Below are 15,568 nucleotides of genomic sequence, written 5' to 3' on the forward strand. Positions count from 1 at the left end.
CAAAATTTTAAATCTATAGAAAATTTTTTCAAAATTTTATTTCTATAGACAATTTTGTCAATATTTTATTTCTATAGAAAATTTTTTCAATATTTTATTTCTATAGTAAATTTTGTCAAAATTTTATTTCTATAGAAAATTTTGTCAAAATTTTATTTCTATAGAAAATTTTGTAAAACTTTTATTTGTATAGAAAATTTTGTCAAAATTTTATTTCTATAGATAATTTTGTCAAAATTTTATTTCTATAGAAAATTTTGTCAAAATTTTATTTCTATAGAAAATTTTGTCAGAATTTTATTTCTATAGAGAATTTTGTCAAAATTTTATTTCTATAGAAAATTTAGTCAAACTATAGAAAATTTTTTCAAAATTTTATTTCTATAGAAAAATTTGTCAACATTTTATTTCTATAGAAAATATTTCAATATTTTATTTCTATAGAAAATGTTGTCAAAATTTTATTCCTATAAAAATTTTGTTTCTGTAGAAAATTTTGTCAAAATGTTATTCCTATAGAATTTTTGTCAATATTTTATTTCTATAGACAATTTTTTCAATGTTTTATTTCTATTGAAAATTTTGTCAAAATTTTATTTCTATAGAAAATTTTGTCAATAGTTTATTTCTATAGAAAATTTTGTCAAAATTTTATTTCTATAGAAAATTATGTCAATAGTTTATTTCTATAGAAAATTATGTCAATAGTCCATTTCTATAGAAAATTTTTTCAATATTTTATTTCTATAGAAAAATTTTTTCAGTATTTTATTTCTATAGAAAATTGTGTCAAAATTTTATTTCTGTAGAAATTTTTGTCAAAATTTTATTTCTATAGAAAAGTTTTTTTTTAAGAGGAATACATTGTAAAATCTACCGAAACATCAAGAATTCTACCAATCTACCAAACAGAAAAAAATCTACTATTTTTGGCAGAATTCTACCAACTGTGGCAAACGTGATTGAGATACCCAGCAAAAGATCTTCCAAAAAAGTAGTGTTTTTTGTATAATGTGGTAATAACTTCTGGTCTGACTGAGTATACGAGTATTTTCAGTGTCAAGTTTCTTAAGAAAAAAAGTAAGTAAAGGCTAACGTCGGGCTGGGCCGACTATATTATACCCTTCACCATTATGTAGACTAAAATTAGTGTTACCATATCTGATTTATATCTGAAAAGATTTGGAGACAATTTTTTGTACTTCTACAAAATCGCTAGAATTAAAAACTAAACCGCTAATACCCTGGGAAGAAACACAATGTTAGTAAAAAAATATGGGAAATATAAAGCTAGAGCAATTTTGATGCAATTGTACAAAATAGCATTTATGAATTATCGGGCGTTACATATGTATTCGAGATATAGGACAATTTGAGTAATATTTACAATTTTTTCTACTCAGCAGTGGCAATTTTACAAGGATATTGGTTAAATCTCGCCAAGATATGTGGTCAATTGTGGGTTGTGATATATTATTTAGGCAATTCGGGCGATATTTCCACAAGTCGGAGGTTTATTGAAAATTCGACCATTCTGTGGAAAGTTTGGTATTACAGTGTGTAAGATATGACGATATAGAAAAATTTGAAGCAAATCATGGCAAAACCTCTTGCTTTTGAGGCCATATGAGTCTAAATCGGGCGAAAGATATATATGGGAGCTATATCTAAATCTGAACTGATTTTAACCAAATTTAGCACACTGAATTAGACTCTTAAACGTACTCATTGCGCAAAATTTTGAGCAAATCAGGGTAAAACTCTGGCTTTTGAGGCCATATTAGTCGAAATAGGACGAAAGGTATATATGGGAGCTATATCTAAATCTGAACCAATTTCAACCAAATGTAGCACAATTAACAATACTATTAAACGTACTCCTTGTGCAAAATTTGAAGCAAATCAGGACAAAACTCTGGCTTTTGAGGCCATATAAGTTCAAATCGGACGAAAGATATATCTGGGAGCTATATCTAAAACTGAACCGATTTGGCTGATATTTATTTTGCACATCTTACGAAAGCCCCAAAAATATTTGGCTGGCCGAAATTTTGAGACGGACATCGCTAAATCGACTTAGAATTTAATTCTAAGACGATCGGTATACTAAACGACGACGACCAGACTTTTCCTTCTTGGCGTTACATACAAATGCACAAACTTATTATACCCTTGTACCACAGTAGTGGTGAAGGGTATAAAAAAACGGAATGAGTACTTCAACTGTATTCTCTTTTTATTATAAAAAAACAAAAACAAAACATAACATAACATAAAAAAACTATCACACTGAAAGTATTGCATGAATTATTCCTTAGTTTAGTTTCTAACGATCATTTTATTACAATGAATTGTTAATTTGAATAACTGTTTAAATCTCATTTTCACAGATTTAAATTTGTTTGTATTTTAAATGGTTTTGAAAAAAAAACAAAAACTGGTTTAAAAACTGTATTTTCGAAAAAACGAAATAAATTATTTAAACATCCTAGGTGTAAATCTTGTTTGAAAATATGAGGGTGGTCGAAAAAGTTTACATCCCTTAAAATAAAAATATTTATAACCCTGTAAATATTGTAGAATAAGTTTTCATAACAATCAATTTTTCAATGTGAACAGACATTTTATTTCGAGCTTATAACGATATATAGGTGTTTTCATGCAATTCAGTTGGACAGATCTCTGTTTTTTATGCTAGTGTGTTGTGAGCTTGTATCTATCTGTGTGTGTGTATATAAACATTATCGGTTTTGTTTTGTATTCTCTTTTTTTTTGCTGTATTTTATCTACGAATCGGTTGTTTAATTTGTTTACTTAGTTTGTTGTTTCTGAGTTGTCAAGTTGTGCGCTTTAGAGCTGTTGGTTCCCCCAACAAAAAGCTAGTCTCTCGTTTAACCCCTTTTTGTTGGGCTTTGCCAAAGAATTGCTCGATATTTTTTGGTACATTTTGCGATCAAATTGTGTAATTTGGAATTGGATGTGTAACTGATACCTGTTTGGTTTTACGAAACAATCTCATATTTTTTGCCAATTATAATTTTGGAATTTCCCAAAAGGGTATGTAGACATAGAGAATACGTTTAATAATGTACAACACTTGTAAATTGCAAAAAAAAAAATTATCGTGGCGCGAGAAATTTGTTGTGGGTATGTGTGCTGGTTTTTATCTTTTCGTGAATAGGAAGAATCTTTTTGGTGATAATTTTCAAAACATCTTTATGAAGATCTTCTTCATTTATCTAAATGTTATCTTTGCAACACTGGTATGTTTTGAAATTTTAAATGCTCTTACTAATTAAATTTTAATTAGTAGATAATGAAGTACTAACACATTTGCATTCCAACATATACAAGAGACATCAGATGAACCATTCGAATCGGGGGAAAAAAGACATCGACTTATTCTAAATTGTACCAAGATTGTTTTTTACTATTTATTTTGGTATTTCTAGACGATTCGATTCGTTTCACTTGAAATACCCTTTCACAAAAAATATCTACCAAGAATTGGAAATGAAATCGAGCTTAGTGTTTGTAAAGGGTCATTCACGTTCATAGCTATCAAGTTTTTGATATTGAAGGCCAATTTAACCGCAAAATTATCTTCACATGTAAACTGTAATCAAAATATAATTTTTTTGAATGCTTTCTTTACTAACAAAAGACATAGACGTAAAGAACATAAATACCCCTAAACATTAAAAAAATTGTTTAACCCAGAAAGATAAAAGTACACAATTTCACAAAATTCTAATTTCGTACCAAAAAGTTAATAACATTGTAACATTGTGTCTGTCTATGACGTTGTTGATCTCTACACAGAAAACATATTCACGAAATTTTTTCCAATTAAAGTCTTAATTGAGTTTTAAAAAATATTCAATTAAAAATTTAATTGATTCAATAAATTTTTTAATTGAAACAAAAATTAATCACAAAAATTGATAGTATCAATTAATTTTTTAAATGGATCAATTAATTTTTTAAATGGGTAAATTAATTTTTTAATTGATACTATCATTTCTGTGATTGAAGACATTTCAATTAAAAAAATTAATTGGTTCAATTAATTTTGTGATTGGATCAGAAAAAAAATGTTTTTGTGTGTATATATACAAAAAAAAACTTTTCTGACTCAATCGCGAAATTAATTGTTCTTCAATCACGAAAATAATAGTATCAAACACAGTTTTAATTGGGCATAAAAAATATTTGATCAAAAAATCAATTGATTTGATTTGAAAATTTCAATTAATTTTTTAAATGGTTCAATTAAAAATTTTATAGGTGTTGATTGCAAAACTCAATTTCTTGGAATAAAAACGTAACTTTTTTCAATTACTTTCTTATCTGACTTTGTGTTTTTAGTTTGCTTAAAAAATTGATTGTTTGAAATAATTTTTTATTTAAAAATTCAAATAAAAAATCCATCACTTTTTATACCCTAAACCAAATAGTGGTCACGGTATAATAAGTTTGATCTGCCAAAAAATGTGCCTAACAGAAATATTGATTTTAGACCCCATAAAATATATACCGATCGACTCACCTCCTGAGTCCATCTAGCCCTTGGTATCCGTCCGTCTGTCCATGTATTTGTTGTTCGCAGGATTCCGGTCGCAATTATTAAACGATTTTGATGAAATTTGGTATATGACATTTTTGTTTTTGGCACAAGGACGAACACTATTGAATTTGGAAAAAATCGGATCAAATTTAGATATAGCTCCTATATATATGTATCGCCCCATATCGTTTAGTAAATAAGCGCCCGATATCGCTTATTTACTAAACGATTGTCGTCAAATATGCCACAAAGTAATCTAATTTGCCACCCTTTAAGTGTGCAAAATTTCATTGAAATCGGTTCCGATTTAGATATAGCTCCCAAATATATGTATCGCCAGATTTTCCCAAAATTTTCCATAAGTCCCTTATTTATCAACCGATCCTAATCAAAGTTGGTCAAATCTAATTTTCTGTAGTACTTACTATATGTGCCCAGATTTAGCTATAGCTCCCATATATATGTATCGACCGATTTTCGAGAATTCGGTCTTAATAGCCTTATTTATTAACCGATCTTCCTCAAATTTAGCACACAGTAACCTTCTGTGGTATCAACCAAACTTGCCAAATATTCAAATCGGTTCAGATTTATATAGCTCCCATATATACATATCGCTCGATTTTCGAACATTAAGTCAATGATTGATTTTTTTTTTTTAATTTGTAATATATTTTTTTTTTAATTTTAATTAAACTCGGAAGACTAAGTCAATTAATAAAGTGTTTGAAAGCAGTTAGGTTTTTATTAAATAATTAATAGAGTTTTGCAATCAACATGAATTAAATTTCTAATTGAATCAATTAAAAAATTGCTCATGAACTCAATTAATTTTTTAATCAAGTATATTTTTTTATGTCCAATTAAAACTGTGATTGGTCTTATTATTTTCGTGGTGGAAGACATTTCAATTAAAAGATTAATTGGATCAATTAGTTTTGTGATTGATTCAGAAATAATTTTTTTCTGTGCATTTACGTTTTTAATTCAAAAAAATAATTGAGTTCTGCTCATGAAATCAATTAATTTTTTAATCAAGTATATTTTTTATGTCCAATTAAAACTGTGATTGATCTTATCATTTTCGTGATGGAAGACGTTTCAATTAAAAGATTAATTGGATCAATTAATTTCGTGATTGATTCAGAAATAATTTTTTCTGTGCATTTACGTTTTTAATTCAAAAAAATAATTGAGTTCTGCAATCAAAATCAATTAAATTTTTAATTGAACCAATTAAAAAATTAATTGAACTTTTCAAATCAAATCAATTAATTTTCTAATCAAATATTTGTTTATGCCCATACGAATTGTATGGTACTAAAGACAATTTTGAAATTTTTAAGGACAATTTTTTTCCAATAGAAAATAATTAATCAAGCTTGAGCTCGTTTTTTCACAATTAAATTTAATTGCTTCATAAGGAGTCGATCGAATAAAATCAAAATTTCTAAATAATTTTTAATTAATTTTTTCTTCAAACTTCGACATTTTTTTAAAGAAGTAAGAATAAATTAAATTAAATTCTTGAATTTTTTGAAAAATATTTATTTATTTTTGTGTAATCGTTGTGACATCTGCGTATGTTAGTTAAATTTTTCTAAAATTACCTTAAAAATAGCCGAAATGTTCTTTTCTTGTGGGTTCACTGTTTTTTGAGTGTACGTACTCGGTTATTAATATTATTCAAAATACTACGAAGTCATTTAAAATTTAATTTAATAATAGATATCATCACAAAGTATGCCATTTTCATATTTTATAAATACATACTTCCTAACAATAACAAATTCAAATATTTTGAAATTATGCAATTATAAACGTGCGGTTTTGAAGGACTTACTTAGTCTCCCAGCAAAAAATTTTGGAAGTTCTTCCAACGGCACAACTTTAAAAGCTCTTTCAAAAGATGTACTCCCAAAAATGACGAGCTCATGTTAAATTCATCGCTTCTGCTCCAATTTTGCACTACTTCCGGATCCAAAAAGAACATTTTCACTACTTTTTTGGCGACGCTTTTGTTACTGGACTACTTGTCCATCGAAATGCGCGCTCATAGAAGTATCACGAACGGGCTCCCTTTAAAAGAATAGGCAGCCCGTTAGAATCTGAACTAGAGTACACGACCGCATGAAATACTGTGAAAAAATTCCAGAAATTCCCATTTTTAATACCCGGGAAACCGGGAGAAAAATATGGCCAAATCTCGGGATCCCGTTCCCGAAAAAAACTTCTAGTTATTAGACTCGCATTTCGTACCATTTTTGTATTTTATCCCAAGATAAACAGTAAGATAATTGCACGCAAAAACAAAAATTAAAACGTTTGGAAAACAGGTGTCGCTAACATTGTTCTTTTGGGAGCCACCGTGGTGCCATGGTTACCATGCCTGAAATTTTTTATTTCAACTCAATTATAAAAACTCATCAAAACAGACATTCAAGACCTTGAAGTTCAAAGCGTTCATTGAATATATACAAAAGTAACTGATATTAACGGTTAATGCCATTATTATATTTAATTTATATTTTTATATTTGAGCAACAGAAAACCAATGCAGTCGTTTTACGATTCTTTATCTGTTATGCAAATTTTGTTAACGAGAAGCAGCATCTTAAATATCTTTAGCACTTAGATGTCCAAAAAGCCATATTCTTAAGATGTTTTGATAAATGATAACACTTTTCATTGTTTTTGCAATTAAAATAACTTTTTATCATGGTAACGATGCATTTAGGTCAAATGAATGTTGTGCGATATTAATAACTTACTCTCAGAAAAAAGACAACGAAAATTTCAATAGCCGATTTAACTTTATTTTAGTCCACTAAAAACTTATTTTAAAAAGTTTTTTTTTTACTTAAAGTTTTGTTCACTGTACCATTTCATAATTTCATTAATTTTTATTTTACTTTCAAAAATTAACGGTAACACGTTATCAATATAAAATGAAAGCAATTCTAATCATGACAATCAAAAAGTAATTGTATAATTATTTATCTCTCTTTTTACCCTTTCATATCATTGTACAGCAGATCGTTACAGATATTAAATCACTCCCTTAGTGGTAGTGACCCATATAAAGCCTTACTCCATTTTGACCATCAAAATTATCTCACTTGACTGTTGTTTGTTATCCATTCATTCATACATTGTTATTATCCGATACAGAAGACAATCACTTTTGGTATGTGGCTTTAATTCGTTTCGTTTTTTTTGAGGTTTTTAACATAAACATAAACAGTGTCAAACACAAAAGGAAAATAATTGAAATTTTTATGGTGGTATTTTAACCAAAAAAAAAAGGTCTTATCTCAAAGATACATTCATTTTGTAGTAGACTAAATCAATCTAGAACACTTTGTACAAAAATAATAATAATTGCTTTTTGCTGTAAATACGATTCTTTGGAAGAAACGTTTGCCTCTTTTACAGGATGTGAAAACTTTACTAAAGACTACAATTTTTTCCAGATATTTGTGGCTATGTTTTAATTCCTTCTCACCTCTTTCGGTTCTGTAATCACGGTTGCCACAGTTGGTAGAATTCTACCAAAGATGGTAGATTTTTTACTGCTTGGTACACCGAAATAAATATTATCGTGAGGCCAAAGATTTCATGTCCTGAACATACGAATGCACATTTTGCTTAGCATAGAAGACGCATTTCTATAATATACAGTTTATTTCCTTGTCCAAAAGTCGATAACCTTTTCAATGAAGTCGTATTATCCTTATAATTAAGTGATTTGACTTAAAAATGTGTATCATAACACGAAAGAAAATTTTTATGAGGTAAGGTCAACTTGACTTTAGTAATTCAGAAAAATTCTTTAAAATTAATGAAACTGTCTTTAAATTTGTTATCCTTTTGCATCTTGACTACAAAGCAAAAAATCGTTCAAAAATAGGACATGTTTTTCAACACTTTATTTTAAAGACATTTTTTACTTGAAACATAGTATAAATTCTACCAGAAATCGAGTCTGAATTTGGAAAATAAAGTTATCGTTAACTCGTTTTTAAGGGACTTTGATGGCATATGAAGAGAAATAGCTGAAAAGCGAAAAATTTAAAATAAAATACACAAACGGCAAATTTAAAAGAGAATTGTCCCGTGTAAAAATTGGGGGATCTGATTTGATATGGTTAGATCTGAGCCAAGATATGGTCAGATCTGAGCAGATCCGAAAAATGGTTATATCTGGTCAGATCTAAATACTATGAAATTGGATCTGATCAGATCTCAAAAATGAGACACATCTAATCAGATCTAATTTGATATAATTGTATATTATTTGATACAATTGTATCTTTCGAGATCTTTCAACACATAAAAGCCCATAATTTGTATATAAAATGAGATCAATTGTTTTATTTAATAATACAGACAAAAAGTATGTGCATAATAAATATGTTTAATTTAAATTGATCCATCAAAGCTATTTAAGAGTATTGACAGTTCAGTTAGAGTGTTGTCCAAGGGTTTTTCGTTTGTTTCTTCTGCTTTGGACTTAGACACGCGACTAAAGTAATACAGCGTTAAGGCAATCTGCAATGAAATTAAGTAAAAAAAAACAATTATTAAACAAATATAGGAATAAAAAAATATGGGAATATATTGAACTATGTAAGCAAGTATTAGTATTTTTTTGGATCATTCTTCTTTAAGTTGCAATAAAAATTGTCATATAATTTTATACTCACATTTAAAGTGTATTCGGGATTAGGTTAGGTATAGCGATAGGCTGTTATTTTAGGCTCATACATACTATTCAGACCATCATGACATCACAGTGATCAACATCTCACTTATCACTGACTGCTGCTCGATTCAATAATTAGCTCAATAACATGGGACCTCCTTGCTATAATCGAGTCCTATCGGCATTTCACGTTGCGCTGAAACAACTTAGAGAATCTTTGAAGCAGAAATGTCACCAACATTACTGCGAGGAGATAATCCACCGCCGAAATAATTTTTGGTGTTGGTCGGAACTGGGATTGAACCCGTGACCTTTTGAATGCAAGGCGGGCATGTTAACCAGTACACCACTGAGGTTTCCTTTTTTTCTAAATCTAGAAAATAGTAAAACAATGTGAAAATGACTACTAAGGAAATAACAAATACAATCTACTTACCTACATAATCTCCGCAATAAAGGAAACGATATACACTTTATCAAAGGAACACATTTAAAACAATTATATTAAATTTCTTAATTTTCTCAGCTAGTCTGCCGTTATATTTGTTTAGAAGTGATGCCCCTGACGGCGTTGACATTTGACATAATGACATTGAGGTTTAGACGTGTATTTCAAAAATCTTTTTAACTTGTTCATGATTTTTTTTTATTATATTTTGGACCGTATTTAACCCCATATATAGTCAGATATGATGTTATATCTACCATATCTTATTAGATATAGTGCTATATATGGCCCCATCCAAGCATATATTATTAGATATGCCAGATATAATTAGATATACTATATATGATGAGATCTGCAATTATATCTAACCAGATCTAGCACCATATATAGCATATCTGTGCATATCTAATTATGTCTGAACCAATATCTGAACAGATCCAATTTGATATTATTAGATAGGATTGGATCCTCCAATTTTTACACGGGGTGTCTTAAAAGTATCCTTACTTGTATTTTCCGCGTCTTTGACTCGGAATCAAAATTTTTTTTGGAACCTGGCATGCTTTTTTTTCAGTGCAGATTGGTAGAATTTTTAATGTTCTGGTAGATTTTGCAATTCATATATAGAAATAAAATTTTGACAAAATTTTTTATTGAAATAAAATTTTGACAAAAATTTCTATAGAAATAAAATTTTGACAAAATTTTCTATAGAAATATAATTTTGACAAAATTTTCTATAGAAATACAATTTTGACAAAGTTTTCTATAGAAATAAATTTTTGACAAAATTTTCTATAGAAATAAAATTTTGACAAAATTTTCTATAGAAATACAATTTTGACGAAATTTTCTATAGAAATAAAATATTGACAAAAATTTCTATAGAAATATAATTTTGACAAAATTTTCTATAGAAATACAATTTTGACAAAATTTTCTATAGAAATAAAATTTTGACAAAATTTTCTATAGAAATAAAATTTTGACAAAATTTTCTATAGAAATAAAATTTTGACAAAATTTTCTATTGAAATAACATTTTGACAAAAATTTCTATAGAAATAAAATTTTGACAAAATTTTCGATAGAAATACAATTTCGACAAAATTTTCTATTGAAATAACATTTTGACAAAAATTTCTATAGAAATAAAATTTTGACAAAATTTTCTATAGAAATAACATTTTGACAAAATTTTCTATAGAAATAAAATTTTGACAAAATTTTCTATAGAATTAACATTTTGACAAAATTTTCTATAGAAATAAAATTTTGACAAAATTTTCTATAGAAATAAAGTGTTGACACAATTTTATATAGAAATAAAATTTTCAAAAAATTTTCGATGGAAATAAAATTTTGGCAAAATTTTCGATAGGAATAAAATTTTGACAAAATTTTCCATAGAAATAAAATTTTACCAAATTTTCTATAGAAATAAATTGTTGACAGAAATTTGTATAGAAAAAAAATTTTACAAAATTTTCTATAGAAATAAAATGTTGACAAAATGTTCGATAGAAATAAAATTTTCTATATAAATAAAATTTTGACAAAATTTTCTACAGAAATAAAATTTTGACAAAATTTTCTATGGAAATAAAATTTTGAGACAATTTTCTATAAATCTTTCGCCCGATATAGACTTATATGGCCCCAGAAGCCAGAGTTTTAGCGCAATTTGTTTGAAATTTTGCACTAGGAGTACAATTAGTAGTGTAGTCAAATGTGCTAAATTTTATTGAAATCGGTTCAGATTTAGATATAGCTCCCATATATACATATTTCGCCCGATTTTCCGTCATATGACCACAGAGTTCAAAGTTGTAGTCTGATTTACGTGAAATGTTGCACAGGGAGTAGAATTAAAATAGTAAGTATGCATGTCAAATTTGTTTGAAATCGGTTCAGATTTCTATATAGCTTCCATAGATTATTTTTCCGATTTGGGCAAAAATGACCAAAATACCCACATTTTCTAAGTCGAAAACTTGTAAAAGTAACTCAAATTTTCCTTTATTTCTAATACATATCTATCGACCTATAAATCATAAATACACTTTTACGAAGTTACCTCAAAATTGGTTCATATTTAAATATTTCCGATATTTTTTTTTTACTAACATTGTATTCCACCTCAACGCATTGGCCGACTTAAATGCAAAATCTACAAGTATTGTAGAACTCGGTCCAGATGTCGTCAGATATACAGAATATATATGTATGGGTGCATATAGCATCCAACACATTGGACGGATTTGATATGGCATCGAAAATGTGGATTTACAAAGTGGTGCAGGGTATAATATAGTCGGCCCCACCCGACTTTACACTTTCCTTACTTGTTTTATATTGATAAATGGACTTGCATTCATCAACATCAAATACTTTAAATGCTTAAATATAAACATTATTCAATTTAGGGCGGAATATAAAATATGTTTGCATAATTTTTTGTTTGCTCGAAGCAGATTATGTTTGGGAGTATATGTTACACAGGCGATTTTTTGAGAATGTAAACTTATATGGAGATATTATATTATTATACTAAGGTTGCGATTTATTATATATTCATTATATTTTTCAAGCATTATACAAATATAAAACTATGATAATTTATCAAAATATAGTAAACCCAACTGTGGTTTTTGGCTTTATCGTCGATTTTGTCTTCTGTAATTATATATAAGTTCTGGAATAATTAGTTGTTTATAGTATTTTCGAATAGTTACATTAAAAACTGTCGTTATAACAAGCCAAAAAGACGTAAGCAATAATCGCCGCTGTGAATATGAATTGCTACAACAAAACTCAAAAGACATTTCTCGAAATATGATTTGATTTTAAGATCACTCTTTTTGTTTCGAGTGTGTGACCCATTGAATAAAGCTGTTAATTTCTCGATAACACTGATTGTTATGGAGTAGTGATACGCATTTTCGGATAGAATACGGCCTTTGTTATAGAATATGATAGTTTTAATAAATTAATTTTGAAATTACAAAATTGTGCATATAAATGCAATGAAAAAATGAAATTTTTGCATTTTGCACAAATTAAAAATAATTATTCACCATAAATCAATTATAATGTAATATAATAGACATATTTTATAACGAGATCCATTATAATTTATTTTTCACAGAATTGGTTTTATTTGGTACTGCTATCAACAAAAATTAATTCACTTTGTCTTTATTTGCTTTTTGAAGACGAGCAATTTACTTCTTTAGTTACTTCTTTACTCATTCAAATTAATATCAATGACTATTATTTTTTATTTTATTTCAGAATATTTACGGTATTAACCTGTTATCTGCTCATATAACCTAAATAGTTTGCAATGGATCATTCGGAACATAATATGGATCACCATGGTAAGTTTTTTTATTAAATACTTTTATAAAATATTTATTATTTATAGTTTACTTAACAAAATATTTATCATTGTTATTGTTATTTTCTTCCAGCCGGACATGATCATGGTCATAGTATGCACGACTCTCATGCCGGCCACGGTATTTTATCATTAACCACTACAACAACAATGTCGCCTGCCGATGTCATAGTACCCGCCTCTCATGATCATGCCCATATGCATCATGCACCAGCAGAACAAAATAATATGATGGGGGGACACATGAATCATATGAATCACATGGTGAATCATATGATGTCCATGTCGGTAAAGTTATAGATATAAACACATTGTTATCCTTTATTCTATATGCATATGTTTTTAATTCTAGTTTCATTTTGGCTATGAGGAAACAATACTTTTAGATTTTTGGAAAATCAATAGCATCGGTGGTTTAATAGCATCTATGGCTGGTATATTTATATTGGCCGTATTATACGAAGGTTTGAAATATTATCGTGAATTTTTGTTTTGGAAAACCTATAATTTATTGGAATATCGTCCTGTTACGGGACCACAAGCTAATCCAGAATCAGGACAAATGCCACCAGCTCCAAGTAATCCATCACCCGTGCAGTAAGTTTGTATAATGGTTTTGGTTTAAAAAAATCCCATATTTATATACCCCTCACTATATTGTATTGTAGAAATTGTGAAGACTAGTAGAAATTTTGGGAAAACCTAACCCTTCGGTCTCGGTTAAAGTCCGATAAATACTTTTAAAAAGCCAAATACCAAAAAGAAAAATGGGGTTCGTTTTTTGTCATGTTGTCGAAATCACCATAGCTTCTATCTGTGGGTCAAAGATATCCCATATATGGGTCAGAGTTCCAATATTCATATATACCCTCCAATATATTGTATTTTAGAATATTTTAAGCCTAGAAAAAAATTTGGAAAACAGAAAGGTTGGTTCGAAGCCCGATAAATACTTTTAAAAAGCCAAATGCCAAACAAAAAATGGAGTCCGTTTTTTGTTATATTCTCGAAATCACCATAGCTCCTATCGGTGGGTCAAAGATTTCCCATATTTATGAAGAAATTGTTAAGCCTAGAAGAAAAATTTGGGAAACAGAAAGGTTGGTTCGAAGTCCGTTAATACTTTTAAAAAGCCAAATGCCAAACAAACAAAATGCGGTCCGTTTTTTGTCATGTTCTCGAAAGCACCATAGCTCCTATCGGTGGGTCAAAGATTTCCCATATGTGCGCCAAAGATTTCCCATATTTATATACCCCTCACTATATTGTATTGTAGAAAAATTTAAGCCTAGAAAAAAATTTGGAAAAACAGAAAGGTTGGTTCGAAGTCCGATAAATACTTTTAAAAAGCCAAACAAACAAAATGGGGTCCGTTTTTTGTCATGTTCTCGAAATCACCATAGCTCCTATAGGTGGGTCAAAGATTTCCCAAATTTATGTAGAAATTGTTAAGCCTAGAAAAAAAATTTTGGGAAAACAGAAAGGTTCATTCGAAGTCCGATAAATACTTTTAAAAAGCCAAATACCAAACAAACAAAAATGGGGTCCGTTTTTTGTCATGTTCTCGAAATCACCATAGCTCCTATCGGTGGGTCAAAGATTTCCCATATTTATGTAGAAATTGTTAAACCTAGAAGAAAAATTTGGGAAAACAGAAAGGTTGGTTCGAAGTCCGTTAATACTTTTAAAAAGCCAAATACCAAACAAACAAAATGTGGTCCGTTTTTTGTCATGTTCTCGAAAATAACCATAGCTCCTATCGGTGGGTCAAAGATTTCCCATATGTGGGTTAAAGATTTCCCATATGTGGGTCAAATATTTCCCATATTTATATACCCCTCACTATATTGTATTGTAGAAAAATTTAAGCTTAGAAAAAAATTTGGAAAAACAGAAAGGTTGGTTCGAAGTCCGATAAATACTTTTAAAAAGCTAAAAACCAAAAAAACAAAATGGGGTCCATTTTTTGTCATGTTCTCGAAATCACCATAGCTCCTATCGGTGGGTCAAAGATTTCCCAAATTTATGTAGAAATTGTTAAGCCTAGAAAAAAAATTTTGGGAAAACAGAAAGGTTCATTCGAAGTCCGATAAATACTTTTAAAAAGCCAAATACCAAACAAACAAAAATGGGGTCCGTTTTTTGTCATGTTCTCGAAATCACCATATCTCCTATCGGTGGGTCAAAGATTTCCCATATTTATATACCCCTCAATATATTGTATTTTTGACATTTTTAAGCCTAGAAATAAAACAAGTATATAAAGCTGTAAGTTTGGCCTGGCCGAATCTTAAATACCCACCACCATGAATCAAATATTATAGTTTCCTGTGAAAATTTCAGGGGGATTTGGTGACAAGCGGATCAGTTTAACCAATACACTTCGCGAAGATAAATTCAAAGATATCACCTATGAAGACTAGATCAGATTCTGGATTTATAAGAACC

General features: G+C 28.7%; 1 protein-coding gene across 5 annotated transcripts in view; it reads left to right on the plus strand.

Moving 5' to 3' along the window:
• The window catches only part of Ctr1A (Copper transporter 1A), a 36,817-nt gene that overhangs the window by 9,416 nt on the left and 11,833 nt on the right, over positions 1 to 15,568 (plus strand). For 4 of the 5 annotated variants that reach the window (XM_075302698.1, XM_075302694.1, XM_075302695.1 and 1 more), the window contains 3 exons: positions 13,015 to 13,100; positions 13,194 to 13,408; positions 13,473 to 13,717. In XM_075302698.1, coding sequence (XP_075158813.1) covers positions 13,067 to 13,100; positions 13,194 to 13,408; positions 13,473 to 13,717 — 494 coding nt within the window. In that variant the 5' untranslated portion in view covers positions 13,015 to 13,066. Of the gene's footprint in view, positions 1 to 2,818; positions 3,058 to 13,014; positions 13,101 to 13,193; positions 13,409 to 13,472; positions 13,718 to 15,568 lie in introns of those variants that run through there. The other variant, XM_075302697.1, reaches the window with a different exon arrangement.

Source organism: Haematobia irritans, chromosome 3 (genome assembly GCF_050003625.1).
Source record: "Haematobia irritans isolate KBUSLIRL chromosome 3, ASM5000362v1, whole genome shotgun sequence".
Classification (NCBI taxonomy): Eukaryota; Metazoa; Arthropoda; class Insecta; order Diptera; family Muscidae; genus Haematobia; species Haematobia irritans.